This window comes from Chlorocebus sabaeus, chromosome 13 (genome assembly GCF_047675955.1).
Source record: "Chlorocebus sabaeus isolate Y175 chromosome 13, mChlSab1.0.hap1, whole genome shotgun sequence".
NCBI classification, from domain to species: Eukaryota; Metazoa; Chordata; class Mammalia; order Primates; family Cercopithecidae; genus Chlorocebus; species Chlorocebus sabaeus.
Window position 1 is genome coordinate 100220571 of NC_132916.1, and position 23864 is coordinate 100244434.

At 37.4% G+C, this 23864-nt stretch overlaps 1 protein-coding gene across 4 annotated transcripts in view; it reads left to right on the forward strand.

The window, feature by feature from the left end:
- Positions 1-23864, forward strand: part of FILIP1 (filamin A interacting protein 1) — a 311881-nt gene that overhangs the window by 216899 nt on the left and 71118 nt on the right. For all 4 annotated transcript variants that reach the window (XM_008006401.3, XM_008006395.3, XM_008006402.3 and 1 more), the window contains one exon: positions 21992-22165. In XM_008006401.3, the coding sequence (XP_008004592.3) occupies positions 21992-22165 (174 nt within the window). The remainder of the gene's footprint in view (positions 1-21991; positions 22166-23864) is intronic.

Consider the following 23864-nt stretch of genomic DNA (forward strand, 5'->3'; position numbering starts at 1 on the left):
AACATGTTCCCTCAAGAAGATTATCAAACATACCAACCAGTTCCTGGTTAACTTCAGGATCTGCATATGGAAAGAAGGCATGATATAAATAATGCTATATATATATGTACTTATCTGAAAATTAAAGTAAAATATTGCATTACATGATAAAGGAGTAAGAGAAAAATACATTGCATCAGCTATTTTAAGTTCAGTAAACACATTCCTATTGCTAATTGACAAGTGATGTATTTGAATACACAGTCAAATATCAGTGAAACGTCAATTACCATTTTTTAGGGCATTGATTTTACAGTCAAAAGCTGCTATTGATATGTATGCCAGCATTCCTTCAAGTGTGCCCAATAGCATTCAAATGCTTCTTAAAATATTAATTTTGCCAAAAATTGCACATTTCATGTTTTAAAAATTAATTAGCCTATGAATTAATTCCTATGTGAGATTACTGCAATATATTTACTAGTGATTTAGCATAAAGGAGAGATCTCTGGTCTGAGAATCAGGAGACTGGGATTCTAATGTGCAATCAAGAACCAATTAGTTGTATTCCTTAGGCAAATTATTGACTTCTTTGAACCTCTGTCTTTTTAGTTGTAAATTAAGAAATTAGGTTGAGTGTGGTGGCCCACTCTTGTAATCGCAGTACTTTGGGAGGCCGAGGTGGGCAGATTGCTTGAGGCCACGAGTTCCAGACCAACCTGACAATATGGTGAAACCTTGTCTCTCCAAAAAAAAAAAAAAAACAGCTGGGCATGGTGGTGCTCACTTGTAGTCCCAGCTACTCAGGAGGCTGAGGTGGGGAGATCAATTGAGCCTTGGAGGTTGAGGCTTCAGTGAGCCGTGATTGTGCCACTGAACTCTAGCCTGGGCAACAGAACAAGACCCTGTCTCAAAAAAAAAAAAAAAAAGGGAATTAAATTTTTTTGTTCTAAATTATTCTGATTCTATAAATCAGATGGTCTGCTAAGGCTTGGAGCCAATTAGAAGGTAAAAAAACGGGAATTAAGATTAATTATTCCTAAAGACTTCCCAATGCTATTTCATGCTCTAGAACTTTCCTTTCACCCTTCCTTCCAAAAGGTGGCTTGATGAACAACTAGCTGTAGGAGTAGCCTTCCACAATCTTGCTCCTACTAGATTATAAAGTCATACCAACATAGGATTATATCCTACTCATATGAGATTCACCACAGCAACTAGCCACATACTTTGCACATAGCTGCTAAAGGAATAAATTAACAGATGGAATGAAGGATGTAAGAAGAGGGGGAGGGAGAGACATAGATAACTAACTGTTCCATTTATGATATGGAGCTGCTAAAGGAAAGAGAAGAAGTAGTTAAGTCTGTCAACTTCCATCTAAGAGGGGAGCAGGACAAATCAGAGATATCTGGTAAAGGTTTGATTTAATTACTACAGACGTAAATCACAGTGGAAAGTGATATTTCAAACAAAGTTAACAAAGTGAAATTCTAGTCCAACACAATTATTTGATCTTTTCCTTGGAATTTTTTTTTTGTATTAGAGTTTGATCTAAATTTTAGGTTATAGATTCGGGTTAAAAAAAATTGCGAACACTGAAAAAGACTCAATTGAGAAATGAATTCTCAATTGAGAATTAAATGAAATTTAATTCTCCTTGACCTTTCCATTCTATTGTTGAATAAAAAAAATACATATTTTTAGGTGGTACGTATTTGAGAGGTTCTATATCGATGTATGTATATGGCGAATTTATAAAGTATCATATTAAGATTGCAGCTATGAAGTTAGGTTGCCTGATTTCGCATTCTGACACCACTTATTAGTTAATGTGACTGAGCAAATTACTGAACTGTTCTGCACTTGCCTCAGAACCCTCATTCACAAAATGGTGATAATAACAGTGTCTGATAAGGTTATGTGAAGTTTAAATGAGATAATGTTTAAAAAGCACTTTGCACATTACTTGTCTAAGTTCTTCATAATGTTGTTGGGTGGGGGAGATAATGCGTGTGCTACTACTACTACATTTGTATATCTATAGAGAAAACAATTCTGAAAGGATCCACTTCAAATTATTAATAGAATTAGCCTTGGTGAGTGGAATGTGGGAGGATGTAGCATATATGTTTCACTTTTTCTTTAACCACTTCTCTAATGTTGACTTTCTAATAACAAACATTTTTATGTCATAATTTTGTCTTTAAATTTTGATAGATCTAAAGAGAGAACTTACCACTGTAAATTCATTCAGAGAGAGCACAATTCAAACTCATTTATGCAGAATTAAGGTAGTAGAAGATACTACAAATAACAATTCCTTTTTAGGGGGACAATATTTAGATGCATATTCAAACCTATGGTCTCAATTAATCCTTTAGGTTAAATAGGATTTTGCTATTTCCACTAGAGTTGAGAAAGTTGAGAGACTTCCCAGATCTTACCTTATTAGTCACCTAGTGAAGAGCAGGGACAGAAATGACTGAAGTTCCCTGATTCCACAGAGCCCCTCCACTGCCTTATGACATCTACAGTGTCCATCATTCCCCACGGAGCTCCAGTTTTAAAGAGACAAAGAACAGTGCATTTACATAATCTTGAAACCCAGCAGAATGGAGAGTAACAAGTCTTTTGGGGAACTGACTAATTCGTTTTAGATCTATATAAAAACATAGGTGAAGACTCTCAAAATACATGGTCACCATTCTGGTAATTTCTTATCTCCTGTAAGGTTTAAATATATTTGATGTTTTAGGTTTTTGTGGCTGATAAACTGAAGCCTTTCACCTTGTGGCTAATTTAACATGGTTAGCTTGGTTGAGATCTCATTTTTCTGCCTGCAGATTCACAAGATCCCCCAAAGTCTATTCAGTAATTGTGATGCATTCCTGTAGCATTTAAGACTAAGCCCTAAAAGCTTTGCTTTGTATACTTGATCTGTAGTGACCTTCAGAGTTTGCTGCCCATTGAACCGAAGGTCTTCCTTGTGAAATCATAGAATAGTGCCCCAGTTCACTTTCTGTTACTTGATATCGCTGAACAAAAATACCATTATCAGTGTCTGAGAAAAAAAGAGATATGGTACCCTGTCTCTTTAACAGTTTAAGAATAGCAAGCACAGTAGAGTTAATTCTTTTGGGGGCTGTGCCTTGAGAATTTTCTGGCCCAGAATCAAACTACAGATAATTAATTATGTCAGTGAAAAGCTCTGATGGCCTGTTCTCCTCAGAAAAAAGTGACATCATCCATAGAATTCTCTGGCAATAAAGCAGAACAAAGCTGTGAGTGCAGGAAATAACAGACAGATGTCCGTGAGTGCATATTTTATCTACTTCAAAGTGCATTGCAAGAAGTCATGCTCTAGGGCTGTCTCCCAGCAGCAGTGGCTTGGCAAGGGGTCTTGGAGAGTCAGAGAAGTATACAGGATTGGGTTCACTGCCTCACGTGCCCTGGCCTGAAGATTGAAGTGCAGCATCTTTAAGGAAGTTACTAAAAAAAGATGACAATACTCAAAAACTGTTGGCAAGACCATGAGAAGCCAATCAAGTTATGTAGTGTGGGGAGATTGGACCAGATGGCTAAAGACGGCACCACTTGTGGATGATTGTTAGTACAGGAAACATTACCCAGTGAGTTTTGTTCCAGGACTTTCCTTAGCTCTGTGCTTATATCATATTTTCACTGAAAATTGTTATTAACACCTACAGCAACATATAATGGAAAGAACAAATATTTTGGAGTTAGATAACTCTATTTTTTACTAACGGGATCTTGGTCAAGCTATTTACTTTCTCTGAGCCTTATTTCTTCATCTATAGAATTGGAATTAAGAAGCAGTAAATTAAATAATGCTCCTGAAAGGAATTTTGTCCACACTAGAGTAAAACGTAAGAATCGGTTGTTTTTAAATTGAACTCTGTCCTTTCCTGCAAAATATATTACGTATCTAAATCTACATATCCGAAGTCAGACTTGTATTAGCTAGAACAAATGTCTACTACACAAGCAATTTTAGGTATAATAGAAAGATCATTGTTTCAAAATTTCAGGTGCCAGAGGACCAGAAATTCCATTGTTGGAAATTTAGTCCTTTGAGCTGAAATACCTAGCACTTTCTTTTAAAAAAATTGTAGGCCGGGTACAGTGGCTCACGCCTGTAATCCCAGCACTTTGGGAGGCCAAAGTGAACAGATAATGAGGTCAGGGATTCGAGACCAGCCTAACCAACATGGTGAAACCTCGTCTCTACTAAAAATACAAAAATTAGCCAGGTGTGGTGGCGCGCACCTATAAGCTCAGCTACTCAGAAGGCTGAAGCAGGAGAATGGCTTAAACCCGGGAGGTGGAGGTCTTAACCCGAGTGAGCTGGGATCAAGCTACTGCACTCTATCCTGGGTGACAGAGCAAGACTCTGTCTCAGAAAAAAAAATTTGTATCTAATTATCAAAGTAAAACCAGTCTGATACAGATTATTTAGAACATGCATTCTCAGTGTCATCACTACTGTTCTCAAGAGGGTGAAATTTGGTTCTGAGGGTGGTGGTAAATAAATTTTAGATGTGACAGTGGTTTATGGCCCTCAAAAGGATCACAGAACATAAATATATGTACAGGATATATCTATGGTATTAAAGTTTCAAAAGAGGGCAATACAAGTAAAAACACCTAAAAAGTCTCCTTAGGAGGACAAAAACAAGTTTGAAAAACAATGATTTAGGAAAACAAGACTTATGAAAAAAGTTTTTCATAATCATCCATAATTCTACCAACATAAAAGAATAATTATGGCTATTTTGGTGGGTACTTTTCTTCACATGTATTTTTTCCATAATTGCAAGCACAGTATATATGCAACTTTAAATATTTATAATAAGCATTTCCCACATCATTCAGCCACCCTTGGGACATAATTTTTAATCTTTGTATAACATTTTATTCTATGGGTATAGTACATTTTACTCAAATATTTCCTTATTATTAAATATTTATTTTTCCCTTTTTTTACTATTAAACATAATATCGCATTTGTGCAACAGTCTTTGTCCTTCTTTTTAAACTACTCAATTAAAAGTTATAAATGGTTTTGAAGACTTGTGTGTTTCTGTTGCCAAGTTATTTTTAGAGCCATATGTCTTCCCAACAAAATTATGAGAATGCCTATTTATCAAACTCTCACTTGTAATAACTATTATAGTTCTAAAATTTGTCCTGATTTAAGAGGTGAGTAATGGTATCTCATTATTGTTTCAATTTATAATTCTTTAGCTGTTAGTTAAGTTGAACTGTTTCTTAATGAACATTTTATATCTCTTTAGAGAGCTGTCTATTTATACCTTTCAGGCATTTTTTTTTTTTTTGAGCTTTAGGGTTCTTCTCACTGATATATGTAAACTCTTTATAATTAAGTATAGTTACCCTGTATCTTTCAGAGTTGTTACAAATATTTCCTTTCTTTTTTTTTTTTTTTGTCTTTTAGTTGGTTATGATTGTTTTTTACAGTTAGAATCTCTCTGTTTTTTCTTTGTTATTTTAGAGAAAGTCTTTCCTGTATTCAGAAGTCAAATAACTACCCATGTATATTCATTCATTCATTCATCCAGCAAATATTTATGAAGTATCTGCTATTTGCCAGATACTATTTTTAGGCATTAGGGATAAAGCATAAACAAAGCTAGTTGAACAACAACAAAAAATCTCTGTCCTTAAGGAGTTACATTCTACAGCAGGAGACAGACAAGAAACAAAGTCAGTCAGTCAAACAGATATGTTAAAAGATAATAATCCTATGGAGAAAAAGAAAGACAAGAAAAGCCTTAGGATAGTTCAGAGATGAGGGTTGTAGTTTTAAATAGGAGATCAGGGAAGATTCCACTAAAAAGCTAACATTTAAATAAAGACCTGAAGAAGATGGGAGAGCGCACCACGGGGGAAGAGCATTCCAGGCAAAGTGGCAGAGGCCTGAGCGGAGAGTATGCCTGGAGAGTCTGAGGCACAGCAAGGAGGCCAGTGCAGATAAAACCAAGGGGAGAGGAGGTGGTGGTTACAAGAGGGAGTAGTGAAGTCAGCAACAGCCTCTCCAACACTTGGGTCCTGTTGCTGGGTTTGACTTCCCATCCCAGATTTTTCTTCCCTAAGAGTGAGCTTCCTCAGAGTCTCTGTTGTTTCTCCCAATAAGTCGGCCTTGGTTTGACCATTGCAATCTATCTAATACCTTTGAATAAGTCTGAAATTCAATAATAGACCTCTCTCTCTCTGTCTCTCTTTTTCTGCCTCCATTAGGCATCTTTAGCTTCTGTGTAAAGCAGTAATGCAAACGAAACAGTTGCTTATTTCTACTTGCAAAAGGCATCTGAATATCAGCAACTTCCAGTCAATATTCCTTGTAATATGTATTTCTATATTTTTAAAAACTGAGCAATAAACTACATTTATACCTAGTAATTAAAAAAAAAAAAAACTTGGGTTCTAGTCATAGCTTGGTTGTGAACCAACTGTATATCCTTGGTAGGCGGTAGGCAATAATAACAACTTACTTTTATGAAATTCATAACATTTAATTCATTTTCAAGGGTAATATTTTAAGTTATTCACCTTACTTCAGCCTAGATTTCTCATTCATAAATGAGAGCATTAAGTTGGATTTTTTTTTCAGGTATTATGTATAGATAAAGAAATAGAATTCAATTCCTGAATCAGGATCTTTGAAATGAGGGTCATACATTTTATTCTACATATTATCAGCTCTATATTTTAGATTTTGGTGGTGGCAAAACCTATGTTGGTGCCCTTAGTTTGGTATCAATTTCAGTATTAATAAGGGTAGACAGGAACATGCTGCAATAATAAATTAATCTACAAATACCAGTAGCCAAATTCTTTCTCATTACTATATTTGTCCAAGTTGATTTGATGGGAACAGGGGGTGATTTGTGTTCCAGGTAGTCACTCAGGGACCCAGATGGAGTTTTCACCATCAAGTGAAAATTCCATCAGTTTTCACTTCATGGCCATTAGTTGTTTGGACAGGAAGAGAAAAGTAGAAGAGTTATGCATGAGTTCACTCATCATTTCTCATAGCCTATTGACCACAACTAGTCACATAACCCCCTCCAGTCACAAGCAGGCTGGGAGATGGGGGATGCTTTTTATTTGTAATCCCCAAATCAATAGTTGCAGTGCTTTCATGGCCATTCCCAGATATGCACAGAGCGGCCAACAATTTGTGTTTCCTACGTGCATGTTCCCAATGGAGGCCGAACAGGCTTTTCTCTGCCTTCTTGTTTCAGCTCTCATACCGTAGACAAGTATCTTTTTTGCTATCTATTTAGTGCCACTACTTTGCTATCTATTTTTTGTGGTTTTTGTTGGTGATTTTGCTGTTTACAATGGCCCCAGGCAGAGTGCTGAAGTGCTGTCTAGTGTTCCTAAGTGTAGGACATGCTTTAGGGAGAAAACATGTGTGTTAGGTAAGTTTCCTTCAGACATGAGTCCTTCAGACATAGTGTCATTGATCATGAGTTCAATGTTGATTAAGTAACAGTTTTTATAAAATAAGATGCCTTTAAGCAGAAAAACACACAAAATAAAGTAATGTATTGATTGGTTGATGAAAATACTGTGAAGAAAGACCCACAGGAATCGAACTCTGTTTCCCCGGGGAGCAGTGATTCGTATTCACTAAATTCATGTTTGTGGCAACTTTACAGAACATAACTACTACTGTGAATAAAGAGGATCAACTGTTGTTCACTTCTATTTGTTCTTCATGTTCAGTAAGGAATCTGAGCCATGGAGACATTTGACAGAAATTTTGTGAACATAAATGAAACTAATAAGTCGATATCTTTTGGAATCTAAACTTTCTCTAGTGAAGGGCAAAAAGGTAGCTTTTGAAAAAGCAGTTCTGTCCTCAGAGGAGAAAATGTACATGCTTTGAAAAGAAGCAGCACAATACATTGTTGATGGATAAGTAGGATACACACATACACACCATTCAACAAATGTTTACTGAGCACCCACTTGTGTCAGTCATTATGCTAGGAGCTAGGGACACAAAAGAGAACAAGAGGCTCCTGCCTTCAGTGCTCTCAGTCTTGTGGGAAGGGATAAAGGCGCAATTGTAATTACAAAGTGGTGACTATTGTGATTAGGGAAGTATCAGCCATCAGAAATGGCAGTTCCACAAATTTTATGCTCACTCTCAAGTCACAGAGCATCATGTATCTCCTAAACAATAGCACTTAGGTAACAGTACATATAAGGTGTTGTTGTTCAAAACATTTTTGAATGTGTCCCATCTCTGATCCAATATACTGAAAAGGCAAGTTAATTTTACAAGCAAATGCAATTGACTATTTGGCATTTTAAACAGGCCTTGTAAGGCCAAATATTGCCCATGAAAAGCAGTTAACAAATCACAAATCATACATAAGTAGACCTTTTTCTCAAGGGTCTAGTTTCTTTTATCTTTTTTTTTTTTAAAAAGGACATTCCAAGTAGGAACTCAATGGGAATATTGTTAAAGATGCAATTTTTAAAACATTTAACATTTCTATTTTTTGTGCTTATTTTAATTTTCCTTTCCTAAATCAGAGAGCTTGACTTTCGTTGCACCCTTCATATACAGGCAATACTTACCTTCAGCATGAGTACTAGCAAAATGTGCTATGTAGTATTTTTTCTTACTGATGCTGGATTTTAAAAAAATACTAAGAAAAGTTTAGAAAAAATAGTAAGATATTTCTGCCGTAATGTAATCTTTTGACAGCAGTGATGAGGGAACTGCAGACTGTAAACAGTGTAGTCCAAATTTTTAAATCACATCAACAGATAGTTCAGGAGGCCTCCATTTGCACTATTTGCACAAGCTGGCACAAGCTGACATAGGGTTGCTAGTGGTCTGCTAGGTTTATGGCATAGGAATCACAGATGTTGTTATGAATGGTTTGGGTAGTCACTGAATATTGGGAACAACAGGGATGAGAAAAAAAAAATGCCTTAGCCTTTGACTTATTGGTTCAGTTTATGGCAAGGCTTTTGGTTATGTTGCCCAGTGGATCAGGCAATTTGCTCTTACCAGAAAAAAAAAAAAAAGGAAGAAATTGCCTTTCATTGGGCCTCACTGTATGTCAGGCACTATATTAGTCACTTCACAAATATTTCATTCTCATGCAGGCTGGGGAGCTGAAATTCAGAGCTAACTGGCCCAAGGTCACATAGCTGTAGTAAACAGAAGAGCTATAATTTGTCTGACTCCCAAGGGGTGCAGGGTAACCAACATTTACCAGGCACTTTGTATACATTAGCTCAGAGAGGCTAACTCACTCATTCAAGGTCACACTAACAGTAGTACCGACGCATATTTCTAACACAAGATTCCCTATGGCATGCTCTTTCTACCACATTGCATCTCTTGAGTAGGAGTAAAATTAAGCCAAAAACTAGCTCTGAGTCTACATCAGGAACTTGCTTTAAAAGAAAAACAAAAAGCAAGTGGATTCAGTAAGGACACAACAATATTAATCTTCAGTACATCAGAAAATTGATACTTATAAGGACCACCCTGAGTTTTCAAAAAGATATCATGTACCTTATATATTTTTTAAGTGGAGGAGGACTTTATAATACATTTGAGGATGTACCTGTGCCCAAATGCTTAAAATTAAAATCTCTAATATTTGGCATGCTAACTCTGATTTTTTTGTAAAAGTGAATATCCAGTGTGACATTCCTCATAGGTTCAGAATGGCTGAGATTTTCTTGCATTTTTGTTCAAAAAAATCAACAGTAGTTTTGTTACCTTGGTCAAATGTATAAGTGTAGAATTCACTTAGGTCAGAGGCTAAAATGAATAGATCAGAAAACACAGTAAACCCAAAAAAATTCAATGTTACGTGATTCAAATAAACCTCATATAAATTCTGTCTAAACAATGTAGTTTTGTTTGATCAATATAGTTTCTCTTTTGAAAATGCTTTACCCATATCTCCAGACCTCACCAGTCTGAGGATAAAAATAAGATCAAAGACTTTTATAAAGCTATCTTTTCCCTCTCTTGCCCCTGCACCCTCCTGCTCGGTGAGAATGCCAAGCTCCTTTAGATTATCTCATAAGCCTTGGAAGACCTCAGAAAATGAGAAAATGACCCACACATGTTCCACACACTTCTCTGGGATAATATTGGCATTTGCCATTTGCCCTTTCTTTCCTTCTCCAGTCAGCTGTGGGTCTGATGACTGCCCCTGTAAGTGCACAGCCAACACAGCTGTGTGTGCCCCAAAGACTCTCTCTTCTGTTTATGTCAGTTGTTGTCTACTTGGAGGCTGCTCAGGCTGATGTCTACACTGAGAGCATGATGTAAGCTATAGACAGGGCTACTCTTCCCCACCTTCCCCCCTAACTGCTGAAGCTGTGGTGCTTTGAATTCTAATTTACCAATTCCTCTAGTTCTTACTTGGGTCTTTCATGGCAATCCCTCACCCCAGGACTCAGGCTAGGGTCGATGGGGGTGGGCTACATGGGAGTCTGAGTGACAGACACTGTGCTGCACTCAGACTCACCCTTCCCCTCTGACCCTGCTCTATTGTCCTTCAACCAAAATGGTGCCCTTCTTCCCTGGGGATGAGTTCTTTCCCAGGAAGAGCCTCATGCAAATAGCTGTGTGACAAGGCCACCCGCCAGTCAGTCTTCTAGATGGAATTACACAGAAGGATTTCCCCTTGAGGTGGGAAAATAACTTCTAGAGACAACTGAAAAGGAGGCAATTGCAGAAAATTAAGAAAGAGGTGAAGAAAATTTAACTTAATAAACAGAGTTGTACCAGAGATGCTTCATTTGTCCTGGATCTCATCTAGCTGGTTTGTGTTGAGGGGATTAAGTTTACTGAGCTGATAAACAACCACTGTGAGAAAATGTTATCTAGTTGTACCTTAGCAATGACTTCTCCCATGTTCTAAAAAATTCAGCTTCTCACTGGCCCAGCACGGTGACTCATGCCTGTAATCCCAGCACTGTGGGAGGTTGAGGCGGGTGGATCACCTGAGGTCAGGAGTTCGAGACCAGCCTGGCCAACAATGGGGAAACCCTGTTGCTACTAAAAATACAAAAATTAGTCTGGCATGGTGGCACGTGACTGTAGTCCCAGCTACTTAGGAGGCTGAGGCAGGAGAATTGCTTGAACCCGGGAGGTGGAGGTTGCAGTGAGCTGAGATCGTGCCACTGTACTCCAGCTTAGGTGACAGAGCAAGACTCCGTCTCAAAAAAAAAAAAAAAAATCAGCTTCCCACCTGGTTCACAGAAAGCTGGACCCTATCTGCTGGTTATGCATACAGGTGGGCAGTTTAAGGGCTCTGCCTAAGGTCTTTGTTAGCACAGAACTGAGAGCTTGCAGTCTTTTGGAATTTAAGAAATTATACACTGTAGGATGATAGCGCTGCATGGGGGAACCTGTGACCTTATCTAATTTTTAATCGAGGACACTGCAGCTGTCACACTATTAATATCCCAATGTGTGTAAAATAGAAAAAAGGAGAAAACCACATAGTAAAAATGCATTCAAATCCATGGATGACAGTGACATTTGGATGACTAATTACAGGGAACTATGACTAAACTTTTATAGTTTATTAATAGAACTTTAGTGTTTTGTTTTGTTTTGTTTTGAGATGGGGTCTCAGTCTATTTTCCCAGCTGGAGTGTAGTGATGTGATCTACCTCCTGGACTCAAGTGATCCTACCTTCTCAGCCTCGCAGGTAGCTGGGACTACAAGCATAGGCCACCACACCTGGCAAATTTTTGCATTTTTTATAGAGACAGGGTTTTGCCATGTTGCCCAGGCTGGTCTTGAACTCCTGGCCTCAAGAAATCCACCAACCTCAGCTTCCTAAAGTGCTGGGATTATAGGCCTGAGCCACTGCACCCAGCTTGAAATTTTAGTTTTTTCCAAAAGCATAATCTCTAGATAGAAAGTTGGGAAAGATTTTAATTTTCTTTTCTTAGTTGATTTTTTTAGGCAGGTGAACGTATACTTAAATTTTTTTAAATTGTTGGCCAGGCATGGTGGCTCATGTCTGTAACCCTAGCACTTTGGGAGGCTGAGATGGGAAGACTGCATGAGGCCAGGAGCTCAAGACCAGGCTGGACAACATAGCCAGGCTCCATCTCTAATAAATAAATAAATAAATAAATAAATAAATAAATAAATAAATAAATAATTGTGGTAAAATGTATGCAATATAAAATTGACCATTTTAATAATCTTCGAGTGTACATTTCAGTGGCATTAAGTATATTCATCGTGTTGTGCAATGATCACCACCGTCCATCTCCAGAATTATTTTCATCTTCTAAACTAGAAACTACTCATTAAAAACATAGCATCCCTTTCCCCCTTGCTCTCTGCCCTGGCAACCACCCACTATTCTACTTTCTTTCTCTATAATTTGACTACTCTAAGTACCTGTCAGTGGAATCACACAGCATTTGTCCTTTTGTAACTGACTTGTTATACTTAGCATAACATCTTCGAGGTTCACCAATCTTATGGCACATGTCAAAATTTCCTTCCTTTTCAAGGCTGAATGATATTACATTGTATGTATGTACCATATTTAGTTTGTCCATTTATCAGTCAATGGACACTTGGGTTCTTCTTATTTTTGACTATTTTGAATAATATTACTATGAACATGAGTGTTCAAATATTGTTTGAATCCCTGCTTTCAATTCTTTTGGAATCATGTGGTAATCTATTTTTAATTTTTGAGGAACTGACATACTATTTTCCATAGTAGCTGCACCATTTTACTTTTCTACCACTAGTGAGTGCACCAGGGTTTCAATTTTTCTGTACCCTCACCAACTCTTTCCCCTTCCTTCCTTCCTTCCTTCCTTCCTTCCTTCCTTCCTTCCTTCCTTCCTTCCTTCCTTCCTTCCTTCCTTCCTTCCTTCCTCTCTCTCTCTCTCTTTCTTTCTTTTCTTGATAGCCATCCTATTGGGTGTAAAGTAGTATCTCATTGTTACTTTTGATTTGTGTTGGTGATATTGAGTATCTTTTCATGTGCCTTTTGGCCACTTCTATATCTTCTTTGGAGAAATGTCTATTTGAGTCCTTTGCCCATTAAAATTTTTTTGCCATAGGAGTTCTTTAATATTCTAGATATGGATGTTAATTCTTTTTTTTTTTTTTTTTTTTTTTTTTGGAGACAGAGTTTTGCTTTTGTTACCCAGGCTGGAGTGCAATGGCACAATCTCAGCTCATCGCAACCTCCACCTTCCAAGTTCAAGCAATTCTCCTGCTTCAGCCTCCCAAATAGCTGGGATAACAGGCATGTGCCATCATGCCCAGCTAATTTTGTATTTTTAGTAGAGACGGGGTTTCTCCATGTTGATCAGGCTGGTCTCGAACTCCCGACCTCACCTCAGGTGATCCACCCACCTTGGCCTCTCCAAGTGCTGGGATTACAGGCATGAGCCGCCGCGCTTGGTGTCTGGATATTAATTCTTATCGCACATACAATATGCAGATATTTTCTCCCATTTTATGGGTTGCTTTCCCTACTGTTGATTGTGTTCTCTGACGCAAGGAAGTTTTTAAATTTAACATAGTCCAATTTATGCGTTTTTCTTTTGTTGCCTGTGCTTTGGTATAATATCCAAGAAACAAGTGCTATATCCAATATCATGGAACTTTTCTCCTGTGCTATTTGTAAGAGTTTTATAGTTTTAGCTCTTACATTTTTATCAATTTGAGTTACTTTTTGTATATGCTACAAGGAAAGGTTCCAACTGAATTCTTCTGCATGTGGATATCCAGTTTTCCCAACATTTGTTGAAAAGACTCTCCTTTCCCCATTGAATGGTCTTGCACTCTTGTAGAAAACCATTTGTCTATATATGCAATAATTTATTTGTGGGCTCTCTATTCCATTCCATTGATCATACGTCTGTCTTTATGACAGTACCACACTGTTTTAATTAGTGTAAATTTGTAGTAAGCTTTGAAATGAGGAAATGTGAGACCTCCAACTTTGTTATTTTTCAAGATTATTTCAGCTATTCATGGTCCCTTGAGATTCCATATGAATTTATGGATTTTTCTATTTCTGCAAAGTCATTGGGATTTTTGAGGATTTTACATTAAAAAACTCAAGCTATCATGGTGGTGGCAAAGCAAGTTTTAACATAAGAAATTGCATCTGTTTCTGATATTTTAATAACAGATTTCTTTTGGTAGATACTCAGTTTGAAGTGCTACTCTTTTATGAACAAGCTCTACACAGGCTTTTAGGCTACTATTGACTGTATAGTTGTGGAGAATAATTTCTCCAAAGAGAACAAAAGTCACATTTTTAGGCCCAGTGGCCCTTTAACCTAACCATGTCTGAATGTTCTTCTTGTACATAGTTGTATCACGAATCTTGTTAACTTTGATTTCTAAAATTCAGGGAAAAATGGGTTTAATTTCTATAGTAACAGCTAATAACATTATACATTACATAACTTTTTTCTTTCAATCTGTTTATAATATTAGAATTTATCTAACTCAGGTAAATAATATAATTCAATTTGTATGAGATTTAAAGATAGTCCATTTCCTGTTGCAGCATTCTGGTGGAATGTACTATTTTTCCTTATTCAGTTTACATATTTTCTTTTTGGAATCAACTTAAAAAGAAGAAAGTGGGCTGGGCACAGTGGCTCATGCCTGTAATCCCAGAACTTTGGGGGGCTGAGGTGGGAGGATTGCTTGAGGTCAGGAGTTCGAGACCAGCCTGGCCAACATGGTGAAACCCTGTCTCTACTAAAAATACAAAAATTAGCCAGGCGTGGTGGCAGGCACCTGTAATCCCAGCTACTCGGAGGCTGAGGCAGGAGAATCGCTTGAACTTGGGAGGTGGAGGTTTACTTTTCTTTATTTCAGCAAATATTTAGAGTGCCTGCCATGCAGCAGGTACTCTTTTAGGCGCTATAGACACAGTCTCCCACAGCAGTCACAGTCCTCACAGCAGCTCAAAGCCTCACAAGGAAATAGACAAGTAAATTAATAAATTACCATATGTAAGTAGATACAGAGTGGTTGAATGGGAAAGCAGAATGGGAAAGCAATCACAGAAAGGGTATGTTACTGATCTTCCAGACTGTCTTTTCTAGGGCTCCTTGACTTACTGCAACAATGGGGTCATATTTAAGAAGTTAAATAATACCAAGAAGTGATAGCGCTTGGGAACTGTGTCATTCTTCCATAAGCATAGAAATGGATTTGTCCTTTCCTCAAAATGGATCCATCATTATTTAAAGTCAACAGCTTTCGGTAGGAATGCCTTGTTCAAAGTGTGCAGTGTCATTAGGTAAGGGCAGGCTTCTTAAACTTCCCACTGGCTATGCTTCCTCTCGGCCAAGTGAGTGGATCATCATGTTGGGGTGATGGTTATATCATCTAAGAGTCTGTCCCAAGCTGCCTTGCTGAAGCAAATGCTTTTTTATGTCTTTTGTTTTGTTCTGAACACTCAGGTGAATATTAAAATTGTATGAATATTTTGCGTTTTAAGCTACTTATCACCCACCCCAAGTCTTTCAGTAATCTTAGTGCTGAAAGAGGATGCACCGTGTTTATCTCCAAGCTCCAAGGCTCGTGGGTACCATCCCCATTTTAGAAGTGTGGAAGAAGCTATGTCATAGGAGTATAAGAACTAAGCATTCTTTCCTACTCATTATGTTTTTTTCATTCAAAGATAGAAAAGCTGCACAAGTTTAAAATACAGTTAAATTGTCGTCAGACGTAATAATTAGTAATGGTGCTGTACGTTTAAAAAAAAGCTAAGTTTTGGAAACATGATCAATGAACTTCAGTTCCTGAGCATAATAAGCCCGTTTGTGGCTGCCTTGCTGGACACAGGAATATTATGGAGTACCCAGTCTCTTTCTGGCTTGGTGTTTGTCATAGGGTGACCAACTTGTCCCGGCTTGCCTGGGACTGTCCTGGTTTGCAAAAGTCTGACTTCACAGGACTCAGCTTCCCTTAGTCTCAGACAAACTGGGACATTTGGTCACCCTCATTTGCCCAGAACTGGCACACACTTCCAGCAGTTTTCAGGGATCTTCCTCATATAGGCTGCTGGCTGGAAATGGCCATGATTCTTTGGTGCAGAAAGGTCAGGGACTAACAACACAGGGAGAACAGCAAGAAACCTCTGAGGCAACCAAGTCCCTGGGAATCAGAAAACCCTGCCAAGAGCCTTGAGCTAACACAGCCAAAGTTTTAAGTATTTTTGATGCTGAATTGGTCATCTGTCCTAGAGCAGTGATTTCCAAGTGCAGCTGTGCTTTAGAATCACCTACAGAGATATTTCAAAACACAATTCCTGGCCTGCACCAACAGACTGGCTGACTTAGAATTTCTGTGCTTTTAACATAGCAGATGAATGATGTTTCCAGCACACAAATCTGACCATCACTGTCCTGCTGCTCAGAAACTCCAAAGCCTCTTGCTCTTCTGTGACAAAATCCAAACTCATTGCATGGCTTACAAAGCTTTTCATGAGTTTATTACTCCAGTCTCATATTGCAAAATCCCATGCATTTAAATCTGTTTGGACTTTGTATACAGTCTTGCCTGGGCCTGGAGCACTCTCACCTTACCTGTTCCTTCTCTAGCTCAGGTATTCATTATGAGATTTCAGGTCCTTAATCCAGGAAGCCTCTTGTATTAGCTCAGATTCAAGTTAAGTGTTCTTCTAGATGATGTCCTTAGCCCCAGTTATTTCCTCCACCTAAGGCTTACTATGTCATATTGTAAACGCCTCTCAATTGTTTGTTTGTGTCTCTCCAGACTTGAATTCCCAAGGATGCAGTTATTTCTCCAATACTGAATACAATGCATTGCACAAAGTAAATGTGCACAAATATTTATTGAAGGAGTGATTGGATTCAGCCCTCTTTTGAACCTATGCTACTTGTGTGGGTTCCACCTGTCCCGTGTTTTATTCTATCCTCCAATTTGCTCCTGCTTTTCCAGCAAAGCACAGACTCACTCCATTGACTTTATACAATGAATTGCACACTCACCTGTGGGCTCTAGGCTTCACAGAGCAGCTCTTTGCTGCCCCCACATGTTTTGAATCAGCTTCTTATCCAGTCAACTGAGAAACCCCTTGTTCCACCTGGTGCAGTTTCAGTTGTGGGGAATTTATGGAACATCCTTGTTCTTGGCCTCCCTACACTTCCACTGGCACAAAGAAGAACTATGTCTGATGGAAGAGAATGGTGTGACAACTGTGTCTGTTTCTCTAATCTCACATTTGTTCTCTATCATCAGGAGTAAATAAGTTGAACATAGAGTCATCTTCAAAGCATTCTTCTCTGGGTCATTTTACATGTATTTAAATATAGTGGTCTATTTTGCAGCTTCCCCACATCCTAGGATTTTAACAAATTGTTTCGGATAAATTTCTATGTGGAAATGTTAATGCTCAAGAACAGAAGCTTTCTTACATTTTGAACTTTATTCTTTTATAGAAAAATTAGCAAGTGAAATGGAGTTGTAAAGTTTTCTCCCCAAAATATAGAATCTTTTTTTAACATAAATTGAAATATTTGTTTCAAATAGTAAAAAAAATTTGTGATCACACAGTCATCTTCATTAATACATTGATTAAATAGATACCACAATTTTATTGATTTACTATTTTATTATTATCACTATTATTCTTATTACAGGCGTGAGCCACCACACCCGGCCTCTTTCCATGATTATTACTATACAATTAAAGAGGCTTTAGTAAATTTATAGTGAATAGTGTGGTTGTAAATAAATGCATTGTATTATATCACCATAACCTCTTTTTCTTCAGTAATTAGTATCTAGGATAATTAAACTAAGATGAAATATATAGTATATGTAGCATATCACAATTAATACAGTTCAAGCTAAAGTGTATTTCGGGGAAGGAAAGTAATAGGTGTTTGACATCAGTTGGAACACAAGAAACTGTCTTCTAAGAGAATTAGGAATTTTGGGGTCAAGATGATCAATACCAATAATATATGGATATTTTTAAACTAAATAACTTAAATGATTAAACTGAAATAGCTACCTGCTTACAGTTTTAAAAGTACTTTACTTGCATTATCTTGTTAGAGCCTAACGCAGTCTCTGTAATGTATAGGGGTTGTGTCCCCACTTTACAGACAAGCAAACAGTCAGGGAGATTAAATAACTTTTGGAGAGACTGCTCTGATTTTGAAATTCCTTTTTGAAAAAAATATTCCTAAGAGTAGATTGTGAAATATCTAGACAGTTTTAACAATATCAGTTTTACATGTTATATTTGGTTAGGGAAAAATGTATCTTATAAAATTCCTTTTCTACCCATGCAGCAAAAAGTTATTTAATCATGGAGACATAACAGAAACCATAGTATATAATTACTATTGTCTCAGCACCTCCTGTATGCCAAGTTTTATATTAGGCATCTTATATATTTACGTCTGATTTTAATCTAGCAACAAGTATATAAGAAAGTTATTATAATCCAACTTCATAAATGATAAATTAGGTCAAAGTAATGTTAACTGCTTGCACAAATCACACACCTTAGCTGAGATTGGAAACTATTTCTGAGTCTCTTCAAAGCTGGACTCATTCTATCATGATATAAATTTTATTCCTATATTTTAATTAAAATTCATACTTGCTTGATAGCTTTAAGATTTATTTAATTTTCTTTATGCTTGAGCTATGTAAACTTGGGTAAACCAGCAGTAAGATTGTTGCTCTCAACATCACTTGATACAGTTTACATTTGAGAGCCACTTTCTGATTACCTTTATCTATAACTAAGGACGAACACTTTTTCAGAATGTCATTTGTGGAAAGACCATATGGAAATAGTTCTGCTGTGATTCCTTCAGCTGTCTAGTTAGAATGTGACTAAATCATAATAAATTTTAGGTGGGAAAACCTATAACCCTTATACTACGCTGTTTTCAGTACACTTACCCAGCTCAGTGGCTGTTTTACCTCTGGCTTTACTGGTGTGTTTCAAATAATTCTGAAAGAAATCAAGACAATGCCAAAAACAGGGTATGGAATAATCCTTGAGCAATTTTTGTTTTACGTCCTCCTTTGTGTTAAATCCTAGGTACTGTGCATAGGACTGTCTATAGCCAGAATGAAGGTGGCTTTCTCAGCATTGGGTGCATGAAAAAGAACTTTCTATGAAATTATTTGCCTTTGTTTTATTTATGGGGAATAAGGAATGATGAAGTATTTCTTTTTTCTTTATGAAAGCACTACTTTGTTTCTCTTTGTAAAACTAGTTACATATTTACTGTAGAAAATTTAGAAAATACATACCTGTAAAAACAAAAAGAAGAGGTTAAAAATACAAAAATTAGCCGGGTAAGGTGGCATGTTCTGTAGTCCCAGCTACTTGGGAGGCTGAGGCAGGAGAATTGCCTGAACCTGGGAGAGAGAGGTTGCAGTGAGCCAAGATCGTGGCACTGCACTCCAGTCTGGGTGACAGACTGAGACTCTGTCTCAAAAACAAAAACAAAAGCAAAAAACAAAAACAAAATAAACATAAAAAAACCAGCCCTTAATATTACTACCCTGTCTTCTAAGCCCTTTTCTTGTAGTATTTCAGAAATTTTTAATCAGTATCTCAATTTACAGTATAAAAAACAGTACATTCTTTTTTATTTTTTATATTAAAATTTTTTATTTATTTATTTTTTCAAAGGACAGTACATTCTATGTCTGCTCTATAAGACTTCACATATCACATGTTAGAAAAATGAACTTTAGAAAATGGCCTTTACTTCATCTGATTTCAAGATGAGAAACAGACAGTAGTTTGTTATCAAGAACTTCCAGCTTGCCAACCTTCTATCATCGCCATTTTTTCACTTTAAATGTGATTCTAAATTTTCCTTTCCTGTCATTACATAAGTCACTAAATTCACAGTATGGTGTTTCTTCTTTAAAGACGAGTTCGTCTCTTTCGGATTTGGTCAAAGCAAAAAACTGACCTAGGGTGTGAGGATAATTTAAAGGAGAAAGGTGATGACAGCTTTTTAAGATCGGAAAAAGGAAATGCACTCGCACCAAAGTAAGCAAGTTGACTTTGGATGATGCCAAGGATTTGTATTCAATTTAGTTTCTATGTCTCGTAATCTATTAGTGTGGCACAGTACTCTCAACCCTGGAATCACCTGGGAGCCTTAAAAAGTGTTGATGTATATAGGTCCTTCTCCAAAAGATTAGAATGTAATTGGTCTGGAACGGCCTGGGCCTTGGGATTTTTTAGAGTCCCTCAAATGACTTCAGCACAGTCAGCATTGTGAATCATTACTTTAGAACACGCTTTATATACTCACCTATGTCAGATGAACACAGGAGCACTTTCTGCCTGAAGACCAGTAGCAGTCTACATAACTCGAGGCTCCTTCAGTATGGATTGGGAGTTATGCCTTGCACAGTGGTGCCTGGCAGAGAGGATGGACAGGGCTAAAAGACAGCCTGCTCTTCACTCACTAGGTGAGCTGTGCTGTGACTCAGGGCTGTGCCTCCTGGATAAAGTGGGCACGTTTTTCTAATGAGCACAGTGTACAGGCTCACTTGACCCTGCATCTGTGCTTATCTTCTTTCAACCTGCATGGAGACACATCGCCTTTCCATTAAACTATTTCCTGACTTCAACATTCACTAACATTCTAAACCACCAGGTTCTTCAAAATTCATATTTTCCATTTTTGTCTTGAAGTGAGCGTGTGTATATGTGGCAGAGACATTTCAAATCTGCAAATTCCAGTTCATTGACATCTCAGTAATGAATTATTCTGTAGCCATATGGAATTAGATTAATTTGGAGACTGAAAAGGCAACAAAAGTGAGAAACCTCAAGAAAGACAAACTTTATAACGGTCGTACCGTGAACACTCATAGTTGACTATTTAGCTCTCTTCTTTAGAATATCATAATAATGAACCAGGTTTATAATTTCAGTCCCACAGTTAGCATCAATATAGGAGGAAACTCTATTCCATTGTCATAGGCTGAAACTTTGTTCCCAACCAGATTTTTCTTTAGTACAAGTTGGAATGAAGTCAGGGCACTTCTTACCCATCACCATTACTGGAAAAACAGCTCCAAGTGTGTCCCTATATGGAAATACATTCAGCAAATGTCAGCTCCATCATAAGTAGAAAGATCATCCCTACTAACCAGTGCAAAACATAAGCAGGTGTATTTGCATTATGTGATGGAAACCACAGACTGTATGATATAAAGCCTACAATCGTGGTTTTCTTGAAAGCTTCAGTAATACGTTGTGCTAAGAAACAAACAAACAAAACTGACCTACCAAGCTGACTCATCTAACTGACAGTCTGGATGTTAAAGGGGTGTAATTTCACCTTTATTGTGAATACATTAGATACATTAGATTTGAAAAGGACAGCCAAGCATCGTATGAGTTCTCAACCATGTGTTTCTGTGCAAAATGAATCACCTAATGAGAAACAGGAAATCACCAATAAAGGCTGTTTGTTAATTGACACATGAAGTTATAACTAGAATGGAGGCAGCAGGGTTTTATTTTAAACCAGATTTGAATACTACATTGGGAACATCAACAGAAAACTAGAAGATTTTAGACTGTCATTGACCTCACGTGCACTGAAACAGGTTAAGTATCCCAGGACCAGCCCTGCTTGCCTCCCTCCGCCACCCCATCCCAAATTATTGCTACTTAGATAAAGCAATTTTTATGTAGTTAATATTAGCACAAATCCTTTTTTCTGCTCGCCTGCTTCCTAGCAACCTGAAGCAGAATATCTGCTTGCCAATCTGCTTTTGGTTAAAAAAAAAAAAAGAACAGAATACCCAGTGAATTTGCCAATAGCCCTGACAAGATGGGGATGTATTCAATAAGCTCTCTGTTGATATTTTGAGCCCAGTATGTGATTTACATTGTCAGTCGTCTGATCTTGCTGCACTTTCTATTACAGGCCAGAGAAGACGTGATCCACATGCTGAAGACAGAGAAAACCAAACCTGAGGTTCTGGAGGCTCATTACGGGTCTGCGGAGCCAGAGAAAGTGCTGCGGGTCCTGCACCGAGATGCCATTCTTGCCCAGGAGAAATCCATAGGAGAAGATGTCTATGAAAAACCGATTTCAGAGGTAAAAATATGACACCAACAAGCTCCCTGGAAGGGAACCTCAGGGAGATATCTTCACATTCTTCTATTTACATGATTTAACATTTTCTTTCAAAGGCAAAATTTTGATGATACACTAATATAAAATTAAAGTGTAATTAAATAAGTCAAGGGTTATAGTGGATAAGCTTCAATGTTAAGAATTGTAGAAGCTTTTCTTTAAACATACCAAAGCCTGAAATATATTTTTCCATGTGGTTCTGATAGTTACATGCTCTTGTAGTATATTATTATTTTACTTCTCTAAGAAATGATATGTGTAAAAATTTGAAGTGCTTACCAGTTTTAACATTGAGCTGTCATGATTCTTACAAAATTGGTAACCTAAAATTAAACTGATCTTATCACTGATATGGTTATAAAGACACTTTTTTCGAATTTTATAAACTCTTTCATAATTAAAATGGTCTAATGTGAGTGGCCAAAATATAGTGATTGAGGCAAAATCCTTATGAAATGCTTAGGGCAATTCTTTAAGATGAAAGGAATTCTAATAGGGCTATGACTATTATTATCGATTACTCATAATACCACATTTTAAAAATACTCTCACATTGTAGTAGAAGTTCGAGCCAGATTAGGATACAAGTTTTTCACATTGACCCTTCAGACTTTATATTAAAAAATTTACAGATGTGAAATTAGTGTCATGAACCAAAAAGAGAACAGAAATTAAAAGTCTGAAACAACTTACTATACGTTTAACATGTAATTTATGTCAAGCCTTTGGAGCAGCTCAGTTTGATAACTCTCAGAGATAAGATCTGCTTTAGACAGCATTTACAACAGGCTGATGGTCCCATAATTTTCAAATTTCTGCAGCAAGAATAAACTGGAGCTCCATTCTCATCTTTTCCTAAAGAGTTAAGAGATGATTATACGATAGGATGCAGTCAACAGGCTGGATCTACTTTCATGTCTGAGACCTACCACTGCTAGCTGTGTATGGCTATAGGCAGATTATGTAAGCTCTTTAAGCCTCAGTTTCCTCAACTGTGGGGTGTGAGGAACCACAGTGTCTGCCTCACAGAACTGCTGTGAGGATTTAATAAAGCAATGCCTATAAAACTCTTAACATAGTCTCTGGCACATTCTAGGTACTCAACAAGTATTAGTCATTAGTATTTGCTGGGATTCAAGAATAACTGCTCATACCCTTAATTGGTTTGAAACTTGGGAAGATTTGAGGAGTAAAAGACATAGAAGTCAAAAACATGTATTTAATATGATAATAATAATAACAACTTGGATTAGAGAACTCAGCTTGGATAAATGGTCTCATTTGGGCTTCTGAATTCTTTTCTTCCAAGGCTAGAGCTTGGGATGACATTCCCCACCCTCACCACCAAGGGAGAGGTGGGTCTGTAGAGAATACACACTTACCCAGGATTACTGCCTCCAATCCACTGGGTTCTGTGGGCTGAACACAGAGAGAGGCGTTTCCGACCTACCTTTAGAAAGTAGGCCTGACCTAAATATTCCTAACTCAGGGACAGAGGATCAGAACAGAAAACACTCACCATGTGACTTGTCCTTCTGGAACTGGCTAAGCTGGGCATATTTCCTGGTTCCTTTCTCCTCTCAACAATCTGAAGAGTCGTTTCCCCTTTGGGGAGAAGTGAGTGAGAAGGCAGAGAGAGAGGGCAGAAAATACTTTTCCT